The sequence below is a fragment of the Mus caroli genome, chromosome 14 (genome assembly GCF_900094665.2).
Source record: "Mus caroli chromosome 14, CAROLI_EIJ_v1.1, whole genome shotgun sequence".
NCBI classification, from domain to species: Eukaryota; Metazoa; Chordata; class Mammalia; order Rodentia; family Muridae; genus Mus; species Mus caroli.
The window spans coordinates 37,265,552-37,278,266 of NC_034583.1; the positions used below are offsets into that span (position 1 = coordinate 37,265,552).

At 38.0% G+C, this 12,715-nt stretch overlaps 2 protein-coding genes across 5 annotated transcripts in view; one reads left to right on the forward strand and one right to left on the reverse strand.

The window, feature by feature from the left end:
- Styx (serine/threonine/tyrosine interacting protein) overlaps nucleotides 1–7,802 on the forward strand; it is a 27,841-nt gene extending 20,039 nt beyond the window's left edge. Inside the window, exons 9-11 of one of the 2 annotated variants that reach the window (XM_029468871.1) lie at nucleotides 1,993–2,065; nucleotides 4,802–4,895; nucleotides 5,926–7,802. In XM_029468871.1, the coding sequence (XP_029324731.1) occupies nucleotides 1,993–2,065; nucleotides 4,802–4,895; nucleotides 5,926–5,999 (241 nt within the window). In that variant the 3' untranslated portion in view covers nucleotides 6,000–7,802. The other variant, XM_021181760.2, reaches the window with a different exon arrangement.
- A 932-nt stretch (nucleotides 7,803–8,734) lies between these two features.
- Nucleotides 8,735–12,715, reverse strand: part of Gnpnat1 (glucosamine-phosphate N-acetyltransferase 1) — a 13,356-nt gene continuing 9,375 nt past the window's right edge. For all 3 annotated transcript variants that reach the window (XM_021181928.2, XM_021181929.2, XM_029468872.1), the window contains exon 6: nucleotides 8,735–10,904. In XM_021181928.2, coding sequence (XP_021037587.1) covers nucleotides 10,757–10,904 — 148 coding nt within the window. In that variant the 3' untranslated portion in view covers nucleotides 8,735–10,756. The remainder of the gene's footprint in view (nucleotides 10,905–12,715) is intronic.

Here is a 12,715-nt window from a genome sequence, read left to right on the forward strand (position 1 = left end):
CCCACACAGGAGATAACGGATGTTGGCTCCGAGGCTCGGAAGCTAGGGGTTTTTATGGGGTAAGGGGCTTAGGGGTGTGGAATTCAGCATAGCAACACACTATTGGCTTATTCAAACATTAACAGAAAGATTACATGTCAGCAAAAGGGCATCAGGACTTTGTTCCTGTGGGCTGGGGGCTTAACTTTGTTCACATAGCAACCAGTTGCTGTATGACTTTACCTGGCATCAAGGGACAGTAGACAGAGGGAAGGTTCCGGCAAAGTGGTGTTGACTCAGACAAGATAGCCCTGCTTGTCCTTGCATTCTTTTTCATCTTTACAGTCAAGCTGTTCTTAGGAATGTCTTAACAACAGCCCTGTCTGTTCTGCTTTGTTCTCGGTTCCAGGCCGCAGGCTCATAGTCAACTCTTTTATGTGAATCACAAGTTACAAAATCTCATTTTCCTTCAACACACACACACAATACAAGTAAAGCTCTTATATACATAGTTGTTTTTTAAGTAGTTGCCTCTGACAGATTTAGGCAGAGTAGAAAAGCTGTCTGTTACCCAGTGATGAACCGTTTCAATCCAAGGTCACACACACTAAATGGGTCTATTGAATGACAAGACATTTCCTATGGAGATTTAGTACAAATCTACTCACCTCCACTATGGAGTCCACACTAGACCAAAGTATGGGTATCACCACAGCCCAACTTGGTGAACCAATGAATTTTATTAGAGTTACTTACAGAAATATGGGTGAAGAATTACTTAGAGGAACAGAAATGAATTGAAGGCAGTTGCATCACCAAAGCACACCCCTGCCTGAGTGACAGGTCACAAAAGCTGGGAATCTGGAACATACTCAACTGGTTGGAGAATGTTCTTTCCATGTGACTTAGTCCTTGAGTGTAAAGCTCTTTTCAGGCAGCTTATTGGTTATCTGCTTCTTTGAAGCAGCTTGGCTTCTCTGAGAGTAACTGCATTTGTTTACTATGGAGAGAAGGGCTTCTAAATCTGGTCAGTTTCAGGGACTTCCTGAGACTTTTGAGTTGTTTGTTTTAGCTTCCCTGCAGGAAGGAATGTTACAACCTTGTTGGAAAGTGCTAAACAACAGGTTCACAACACCAAAAGTGATTAATGCCAGAAGGAGACTGATATACTGAGGAGACAAGAATCCAGAGCCCAGATAGGGGTGTGGCTGGGTTCATAGGGATGAGGAGAATAGGGCAAATTAGAATACTGTGTATACATGTGTAAATTTGTAAAAAAAAAAAAAAAAAAAAAATTGATACAGTTTTTAAATATTTGAATGCAAATAGTTGAAAAATATTTTCCTCCTTATTTAGGATCTTGTCATTCATAATCTCTTAGCTCATTGTGTTTACTACTAGATATCACATGTAAGCTTTATAACACAAGGGAGTTGGAGTTCACTTTTCATTTAATGTGCACAAATGTGCATGTGACAAGTGTGCCACATGCAGAAGTGCTTTGCACGTCTCTCATCTTCACAGCAATCCACAGAAGCAGCATCACAATACCTGCTTTCTTTACCAGTGAAAAGAAATGGAGCAAGGTCCCTGTTAGAGGTGGTGAGCCTAGGAACTGTGAATTTAGTTGGCCTAACCTCTCTCCACCATGACACATCACCTCTCTATTGTGTTATGACTATTGTTTACTACTTTGGCAGATTATTATTTAGGTGGTTTTTTCCTACTGTGTTGGGTATTGAACCCAGGACCTGGCATTAGCTAAGCAGTTGTATCTTTGATTTATTTGAGACAAGAGTTTCTCTGTATAGCCCCTGCTGTCCTGAAACTCACCCTGTAGACCAGGCTGGCCTTGAACTCAGATATCTACCTGACTCTGCCTCCTGAGTGCTGGGATTTAAGGCACACAGTACCATCTCCCACCTACCTTCAAATAAATTCTAAATGGAAAAAATATTTCAGATTATTTCATGAAATAGGTTCTTATATGACTTTTTCTTCCTTCATTTTCAGAGATGCGTTTGCTTATGTCCAAGAAAGGAGATTTTGTATTAATCCTAATGCTGGATTTGTCCACCAACTTCAGGTAATGAACTCCTATGTCCACTCTGTTTAAGGCAGAGTATAGAATGATTGAAATGCCTTGTCTATACAGTTTAGGTATAGAATTTACTTTCTAAATACTTGATATTATTATAATCTGACTAATCTGGTTATTATTCCAGTTTTCATCTTTATTTAAATAATTTTGTTTATTATGTAGCTCTGGCTGTCCTGGAATTCACAGAGATCTGCCTCCTCTGCCTCTGCCCCTCTGCCCCTCTGCCCCTCTGCCCCTCTGCCCCTCTGCCCCTCTGCCCCTCTGCCTTGGCCTCGGAAGCAAAGGCAGGCATATCGCTGTGCATTCAAGACTAGTAAAAACAAACAAACAAATTAAAAACAGCTTTTAGGGCTAGAGAGATGGCTCAGCAGGTAAGGACACTGACTGTTCTTTTAGAGATCCTGAGTTCAAGTTCCAGCAGCCACATGGTGGTTCACAACCATCTGAAATGGGACCCGATGCTCTCTTCTGGGGTGTCTGAAGACAGCAACAGTGTACTCATAAAATAAAATAAAAACAAATTAATCTTTTAAAAAAACAAACAACAACAACAACAACAAAAAGACTGGGGAATATAGCTAGCAGCAGACTGCTTTCTCACCCAGCTTGCTAGCATGGGTAAGGCTTTAGGTTCATTTCCTAGTAACAGGGTAAAGAAGTATTTGATGAAGTCACATTTGCCAATATGCTGTCACACACCTGCAATCTCAAAAGGAAGGAGGATCAGAGGAAAGGCCAGCCTCAGCTAAATAGCATATTGGAAGCCAGCCTCAGTTCTTTGAGATTGTGTCAGGAGGGAGGGGGCAGGGGAGAGAGGAAGAGGAGGAAGAAGGGAAAAACATTTCAAAGGCAGAACACTACAGCACTCAGGCATGCAGAGGATTTGGAAATAAGACTAGCAAAGGAGATGGCTAGTGATAGAGCTAGAAGATTCTGGTGCTCTGATTTTGGGGATGAAAGATTGAAGATTTTGCAAAAGGAAGGAGTTTTGAAGAATGTGGGGCCCTTTACAAAGTCCTTGTGAGGTGGGGAAGATAAAATTGTTCAGGGAAAACTAGGAAAAGATAATTTTGTTTTTATTGATTCTTAGAACCATTCAATAAAATTGCAGATTTAAGTTTTGGGTCCCTCTATCCTTTGGGCTATTTTAGCATACAGAATTAAACCACTATAGTTAATGCCCAATGGCAGAAGGTACATTGTGTCTGGCGGTGAGCTATTGAACTTGGTTCATTCCTTTTGTAAGAGTATTGTTCCAGCCCTTTGTCTATAAACTACGAATACAAATGTATACATTTGTATACATTTTTATTTATTTATTTTTTTGGGGGACAGGGTTTCTCTGTGTAGCCCTGGCTATTATATTCATCTTTTATCTGAGCTATTTAAAATCTTTTTTTTAGGAATATGAAGCCATCTACTTAGCAAAATTAACAATACAGATGATGTCACCACTCCAAATAGAAAGGTCCTTAGCTGTTCATTCTGGTACCACAGGTAAGGGGTTTGCTTGCTTGCTTGTGTTGTAGAAAATTGAAGAGAAAGGTAATCGTGAAGGAAGTAGAAAAGAAGCACCCATTACACATTTCACATACTGCTGAGCAAGCTGTTTAGAAACGCTGAGTAAACTAAAGAATTTCAAAGGATGAGCAGTCTAATGAGTAAATAGTACATGTACTGTTGATTGTCATTATGTTATGCATAAACTATAATGCATAGTCAATTATAATAGTCAGTTGAATCTACTGTGTTTAATTTAGCTGTTAAGTTATATAACTATTATAAGATTTAAAATAAGACCAGTCTGGATAACTTGGCTGACACTAAAAATGCCATTGCTGGATATGGCGGCAAGCCTATAATCTCAGCCCTGGGGCTGGAGAGATGGCTCAGCGGTTAAGAGCACTGACTGCTCTTCTGAGTTCAAATCCCATATGGTGGATCACAACCATCCATAACAAGATGGGACTCCCTCTTCTGGTATGTCTGAAGACAGCTACAGTGTACTTACATATAATAAATAAATCTTAAAAAAAAAAAGTCTCAGCCCTGGGTGATGGAGGCAGTAAGATCATAGCAAGACCTTGTCTCAGAACAAAATGAAAACAGTGATTAATACATAAAAAAGTGTGTTTCAAGTTCAACAGTGCAATTCGAGTTATCTCAATTTCTCTTTGCTCCTGTCTTGAGTTTTTGTTGTTTTTAAGCTTTATTCTTATGAGTGTTTGCCTGCATGTATGTACACATACATATACTACGTGCATGCCAGGTTTCTGAGAAGATAAGAAGGTGGCAGCAGATGTCTGGAACTGGACTTATAGATGGTTGTAAATACTAGGGACCAAAGCTAGGTCCTCTGAAGGAGCAGTGAGTTCTTAACTGCTGAGCCATCCTTCCTACTATGTAGTGCTGGATGGCCCAGAATTAGCCATGTAGCCCAGGCTAGCTTGGAACTTACCTACCTACTTTACTGCTTGTGGCATCCCATTGTGAAGTTCTCACTGTGCGTTCATTCAATAACCTGTAGGTAGTGTGAAGAGAACACATGAGGAAGATGATGACTTTGGAAACATGCAAGTGGCAACCGCACAGAATGGCTGACCTGTGAGAACTGTTAATTGCACAGGTTGGCTGACCTATGAGGACTGTTACATGGGTGTGAGCTTCCATCTGGAAAGGAGAGGATCCTAGTGATGATAATGTGAAATGGTAAACACTNAGGAATATGAAGCCATCTACTTAGCAAAATTAACAATACAGATGATGTCACCACTCCAAATAGAAAGGTCCTTAGCTGTTCATTCTGGTACCACAGGTAAGGGGTTTGCTTGCTTGCTTGTGTTGTAGAAAATTGAAGAGAAAGGTAATCGTGAAGGAAGTAGAAAAGAAGCACCCATTACACATTTCACATACTGCTGAGCAAGCTGTTTAGAAACGCTGAGTAAACTAAAGAATTTCAAAGGATGAGCAGTCTAATGAGTAAATAGTACATGTACTGTTGATTGTCATTATGTTATGCATAAACTATAATGCATAGTCAATTATAATAGTCAGTTGAATCTACTGTGTTTAATTTAGCTGTTAAGTTATATAACTATTATAAGATTTAAAATAAGACCAGTCTGGATAACTTGGCTGACACTAAAAATGCCATTGCTGGATATGGCGGCAAGCCTATAATCTCAGCCCTGGGGCTGGAGAGATGGCTCAGCGGTTAAGAGCACTGACTGCTCTTCTGAGTTCAAATCCCATATGGTGGATCACAACCATCCATAACAAGATGGGACTCCCTCTTCTGGTATGTCTGAAGACAGCTACAGTGTACTTACATATAATAAATAAATCTTAAAAAAAAAAAGTCTCAGCCCTGGGTGATGGAGGCAGTAAGATCATAGCAAGACCTTGTCTCAGAACAAAATGAAAACAGTGATTAATACATAAAAAAGTGTGTTTCAAGTTCAACAGTGCAATTCGAGTTATCTCAATTTCTCTTTGCTCCTGTCTTGAGTTTTTGTTGTTTTTAAGCTTTATTCTTATGAGTGTTTGCCTGCATGTATGTACACATACATATACTACGTGCATGCCAGGTTTCTGAGAAGATAAGAAGGTGGCAGCAGATGTCTGGAACTGGACTTATAGATGGTTGTAAATACTAGGGACCAAAGCTAGGTCCTCTGAAGGAGCAGTGAGTTCTTAACTGCTGAGCCATCCTTCCTACTATGTAGTGCTGGATGGCCCAGAATTAGCCATGTAGCCCAGGCTAGCTTGGAACTTACCTACCTACTTTACTGCTTGTGGCATCCCATTGTGAAGTTCTCACTGTGCGTTCATTCAATAACCTGTAGGTAGTGTGAAGAGAACACATGAGGAAGATGATGACTTTGGAAACATGCAAGTGGCAACCGCACAGAATGGCTGACCTGTGAGAACTGTTAATTGCACAGGTTGGCTGACCTATGAGGACTGTTACATGGGTGTGAGCTTCCATCTGGAAAGGAGAGGATCCTAGTGATGATAATGTGAAATGGTAAACACTCAAATACTTTCTTTTCAATTATACATTGCTTCCAGACATGTTTCTCTGCAACACTTTAAGATGTTGGACTTATGCAGTAGATGGCACTGATAGGTGATGGGTTTACTTAAAAAAAGAAAGAAACAAAAAACCTTTATGGTTTTATTATAAACCAAGAATTTTGGACTTGCAAAGAGGTATTATTGCAATAATGCACTTTTCATACTTGAAATTTATTTGTATGATATAAAGTTATTACTTTAAACAAAATACAAGTTAGGGGGATTTGTTTATAGATTTTGGATAATTTATAACAAAAAAATTTCCTAATGTTTCCTAAAAACTCATTTTGTGTTATATATATTACATTTAAAGTAATTTTACAGTTCAATTTTATGATGAAGCCTCTTACAGATACATTAACAAAATGTAGAACTTGTCCACATTTTTTAGTATAATTCAGTAACTTGATTACCATTTTTTTAAACTTCTTGGTCCCGTATCTTTAAATCATGACTTTAGCCAACTAGCCTACTTTACAATTTAATACAGTTAATACTTCCTTTCTAGTTGCCTCCCTTATTCTAAATGAGAAAAGTTGAAATGATCAAAGAAAGAGGTCTTACTTTCTAAAACCAGATACTCAAAAAAATAAGGATAGTGTTATATTTTCCACATGACTTTTTTCTCTTTGCTGTTTAAGCCAAATGTAGACTTGGTCTTTTCAGAGTTGCCGAGCTCTTCTAACTTTTGTCCAAAATGGTTCAAAGTAGACCAAACCAATGTAGCACTGTTTCTTCAATATGAATCCCCCAAAAGAAAAGTGCCTTGCATCAACAAACAAGCAAATCCTCATGACTTCTAAATTAGTATATAAAGCAGTCAACAGCTATTAACGTTTTTCTGTAATTTCTTGTTTTAAAACNATAAATTAAATCTGATGCTTGAAGAAAGTAAAATATTTGGAATGTGACACTTCCTTCTATTTTCTGTTACTTCTCTGAGGTTCAGCTGACAGCTTTGCTTTGAAGATGTGTCCATTGGGGAAAGCAATTTGTGGGTGGCTTCAGTATATTGGAAATTACTGTTTTAACTTGTTCCTAAATTAACTCAAATTTATACCATAATTTGCATTAGCAAAATCATTTTATGGCTCTTTAGTTTTCCTTGTTTTTATCTATATGTATAAAAGTTGTTCTACAAAAAACATTTTAGTACTGTAAATGTGATGTGCAGAAGAGAGAAGTGTTTTTAACTTTTGTATATGATGACTTTAGGGTAGCACAAACACAGCTCCTTTATAGCTCACGTGTCTCAGTCCTCTTTCGAGGTGCTTTACTGTTGGGAATGATGCCTGCACACTTCCAGGGTACCATGAGGCACTGTGTAAGGTAACAGGTTNCACTTAAGTTCCTTGCTTTGCTCACCACCTTATGACATCAACAGTATAGAAAGGTTCTTTGTCCTTCACAGTAGGAGCCTGAATATAAACCAGAATTACTGTTACCTTGATCTCTAGCCTCTTCTGGTTTCCCATCCCATCTCACTTCTTTCAGCTCTGAAAAACAGCATTGCTTTTAATTCTGTTGTGTCACAGGCATAGTGGTCTAGTAGAGCCAAGATTACATTGGGTATTCAAAAATCTCTGTATACATACAGGCCAACAAAGATATCTCTTGGAGTTAACCCACAATCTATGGCTCATTAAACAGAAATTGTAATTAAAGCAATCTCTATTAAAAAATGGTTTTTCAAGATGAGACATGTGAAGTAACTTTTTAAAATAATTTTTATAAAAATACACGTTCCTCTTTAAATAGGAGTCTGTCCAAAAATAGAGGTTATTGACATTCATTTGTAGCTGGTAATTTTCCATTTTTCTAACCACTGTCATTTTTTTTCATCTCACATGAAGTGCCTATCCAGCATGATATACTAGAGACAGTCTCAGACACTAGGGACTGCCACCATGTTGAGCACAGTTGATGTGGACAGATGAAGTTTGTCCTTTCATACGAAGCCTCCAAGTTTCTTTTCTTCCTGTGTATTTACTGTCAGTAGCTGTCTTAGGTTCCATTTCCAGTGATGTTTTATAAGTTAACTACGATAAATTTATCCAATCATGATTTATTCTCTAGACAACTTGAATAATGTATGAATGTCCACCCAGTTTCAATATTAAATATGAAAGCTGGGCTCATAATTAAAACTATACATTTTCTTATCAAAACATAGGGAACTTCATTACTCCCCATTTGAAAGTTTGAGACAGCTCCTGGAAACTGGAGTGGAGAAGAGAGTCTTCTCCTAATTTAAATGATTCATGCTAGTTTCTTGTCTATTAAATGTTATACCAGCTCTATAGTAAGTAGGAATGTTCAAGTGTGATGACTTTGCTACCAACTTTGAACCGCTTGTAGAACAGAATATTCATTTGAAAGGGTGTAGGTTGTACTTAATCTGAGTCTAGAAGTAATGTCAGAAAATGCTAAGCATGTCCTTTGTAATAAAACATAAGGTTCTTAATTGTTTAACTACTATGGAATTCAAATGAATTAGAAGTATTTAAGTGCAATCTTGAATTATGAAGTTGAGATGTATATATTAGGATGTCAACTTGATGTAAAGTAAATGAGCAGTTACCTGGTGGATCTTTTTAATAACCGGTTTAATTCACAATCCTAAAGCATAGCTTCACTTCAGTATTTACAGTATCTTTGTCCATTCAACAACACTCCAATGAGGAAATAGTAGGAAATAGCTGAGAATTACTCAAGGATTGTATTTATTTATTTTTATTAGGAAAATAAGTTTCTAGAGTCTTGAGTGCTGGATAATTCTTTTGTCTTTCCCATCCATGGCAGCTAAAAAAAAAAACCACTCAAAATATTCAGGTTTACATGTTCTGCTCTCTTACAGGGAGCTACCATACCTCACAGTTCAAAGTGTTTCTCAATCAGTAACATGATACTGACATGTAATTGCAATTTACTATGCAGCAAAAATGACTCAAGAACAGTAACACATGTGTCTATTTACCTCTGTATAGGCAATTGCTTACGTTATTCTACTTTTAACATTTGTACTCAGATAAAATGCTTATGTATGTATAGGAATGTCACAGTGCAAGATGCTGCTAGCCTGGGCACAAAGTATTAAAATTATTTTGTGAAGACTGGTGGTTGTATTAAAACTCTTGTGCCATTGTACTTGCAATGATTGAGAAGCTCATTCATATTCCTTATGCCTCAAGACTTCTTTGTCTTCTGGGTAGAAGTAACCCAGCTTTACTCCCACAGATGAAGGTGAGTAAACATTTAATAATATTAAAACTGTTTCAGTTGGTGACATACTACAACTGTTTCTGTAAGACGATTTAAGAGAAAACCTCAACACAACTCCATAGGTTTTATTGAAATAGTAACATCGTAGACTGTCTTACCCAAGAGTTTAATGCTAAAAAATAAAGTGCTAAATTTTACTTTGGGGAAAAGGCTTTCTTTAACATAGATAAAACCTAATGAAGCTGTGTCATGGTTACAGAACTAAAGAACTCTGAAAATGAAAGTCACCCTAATGACTGCAGGAAAATCCAAAGTCCAATTGAAGTACAGAAGATACAAAAACCTAGGGTGTTAAGAGCCAGGTCTTAACCTCATAGACTGAAGCTGATCATGGTGCTACATGCCTGGAATACCAGTTCTTAGAACATGTGTGAGGGGTTCCAGGATATCCTGGGCACCCTGTCTCGACAAAAAAGAAATCAAGACAAGATTCTAACATGAAAGACGATTCATATAAACAAGTTTAATGTAATCACATGGAATGCAAAAGATTAGAACCACTATTAATAAAGTATGTGATTCTATTTTTAAAAATCATTTAAATAAAACAGACAGGACAGGGATCAGATTAATAGTACCATTATAATCACATTAAATAGAAAAGCTACCATCATTTTAAAGCTGTACTAAATTTAGGCAGTACTGCACATTTTTTTGTGACTCAAAGACTTCAACTGTCAACAGTACAGAAACCAGGGTAGCAGCTCCCCTGGGAGCTGCTCATTGACAGATGAAAAGGACCCTGGATAATTCTAACATCATGTGACAGATGGCAGGTGGTACAGTATCTGCACAAAACTTTACACTTAGTAAATCGTTATTTAAGCTGTTGTACCTTGTCCCATTTTTCTTTTGTTGCTTTAAAAAGACTGCAGGGTTAGGATCAACCAGAAAATATGTATCTGGTGGTCATGATAACAGAAGTGTCCAATGAGAACTGGTGCACCTTAAGTCTATTTAGATGTATGAGACAAAAATAATTTTATGGTAAGAAACACCCTTATTCAATATATATATATATATATACATATATTTAAAAATGAGCAGCATAGAGCAGACATGTTTACTACCCATACTCTTGACTACCAAGAAATGAAGACAAACTTTAGAAAAATACAATGCAAGAAAAGATTCAAGTTGAAAATATATTCCTTTGGTTAAAAATCCTCCCCCTTTATGATCATCTGTATTCCCAGCATCCTCCCAGGTTACTACACTGGCACACCACAGCCTATTTCAGTCTAGTAGTTAGGGAACAAAAATGAACTCTAAAACAGTTAATTAAGCCTTGTAGCATTAACCTCTTGATGGTGGTTTTTACTTTAGGAACCTCCGACACATGTAATTTTCTTCAGATACTGTATAGTCAAACTTTTTGTAGAAACCAACATTTTGTGGTAGACATTCAAGGGTGATCTTATAACAGTTCAGTTTCTTGCTTAGCAAAGTAAGAGTTGATAATAACCTGAAAAAAAGTGTAAGATGACAGCATTAACCAAAATGACACAGATTAGTGTTATATAAAAACAATAGTATTTATTCAGTATATAAGCTTAGATCATGGTCTTTCCAATAATACTAACCCCACCCTCACCCCCACCCCCACCCCCGAGACAGGGTTTCTGTCCTGGAACTCACTCTGCAGACCAGGCTGGCCTCAAACTCAGAAATCCGCCTGCCTCTGCCTCTTGAGTGCTGGGATTAAAGACGTGCGCCACCACTGCCCAGACCAATAATACTCCTTTAAGTGTTCAGATTATTAAGTTGATAAACATTTAAATCGCTGAAGCATTTTTATTCTGTTTCAAACACGTTAGCCTCCAGACTGTTAATAAATAACTCACCCTCTTTTATTATGGGTGGAGGGACACACCAGCAGCACAAGGATGAAGGTTGTTTCCTGTAGTTCTCTCCTTTCTGCTTTCTTGGGATCAAACTGAGCCTTATACTCCCAAGTGTGGCAACTCTCACCCCCTTGCTAACCGTATGAGAGGCTGGAGAGAGCACTTGCTTTTCCAGAGGCCCAGCACCCACATGGCTCCTAACTCTGTATCTCCAGTTTCAGGTAATCTTTGCCCTCTTTGGACTTCCTGGCCTCCACAGACAACAGACATGCAAGTAGTGCATATATGTATATATACAGGCAAAACACCTATATGTATGTATAACATTTTTTTAAAGATTTATTTATTATTATAAGAACACTGTTGCTGTCTTCAGACACACAAGAGGGCTTCAGATCTCATTACAGATGGCTGTGAGCCACCATGTGGTTGCTGGGATTTGAACTCAGGACCTTCTGAAGAACAGTCAGTGCTCTTACCCACTAAGCTATCTCACCAGCCCCTATGTATAAAATTTTTTTTTAAATTCACATGCAGGGCTAGAGATTTAGCTTAGCAGTTAAGAACACTGCTTGCCGTTGAATTTTTTTTTTTTTTAATTTGATTCCCAGGACCAACATGGTGGCACACAACCATCTGTAACTCCTTTCCCAGGGCATCAGATGCCTCCTGGCTTCTGAGGGTACCAAGAACAGGAGTAGTGCACAGATATATATGTAGGCAACACCACCCACACATTTAAAAAAAATTTTTTTTTAAAGATTTTATTCATGAGCCTAGGTATAGTGAGTGGCATTATATGGCATCATTTGAAAGGCTAAAAAGAGGATTGCTATGAGTTGAAAGCACGACCAACTGAACTACACAGAATGTCTAGGATAAGCATAGGCTCAGATTGAGACTTACTGAGAAAAATAGCAGTGGTAGGCTGCTTGCCAAACCTGTGTGAAGCTCTAGCTTCAATCCCAATGCTGGGGTTAGGGGAACCAAACACAGCAAAACAAACAGAAAGACACTAAAATGCATCAGGTTTTGAAAAACATAGCTCATGTTATTTTTTTGTGAAAGGTCTCTAGCTAGCTTTGGTGACACAGACCAAACAGGAAGCTCTGGAATTAAAGGTCGTCTTCCACCACAAAGCAACAGGAGACCTTAACTCAAAAAAGAAACCTCAAAATATCTTTGTTCCAGGTTGGGAGTGTAGCTCAGTGATATTGTAAAGTTGCAGAGTTGGGGGTACCTTTAAGTCTTCTCCAACTGAAAGCATTTGCCAGGTTCACATAAAATGAGTATGCAATAGCTATGTTCTTGAGACAGTCTCATTATATAACCTTGGCTGGCCTGGAACTGGCTATGTATTAACCCACAGATCTGCCTGCCCCTGCCTGTTGAGAGCTGTGAATAAAGTGTCTTCAATCATTTTATAAAAGCT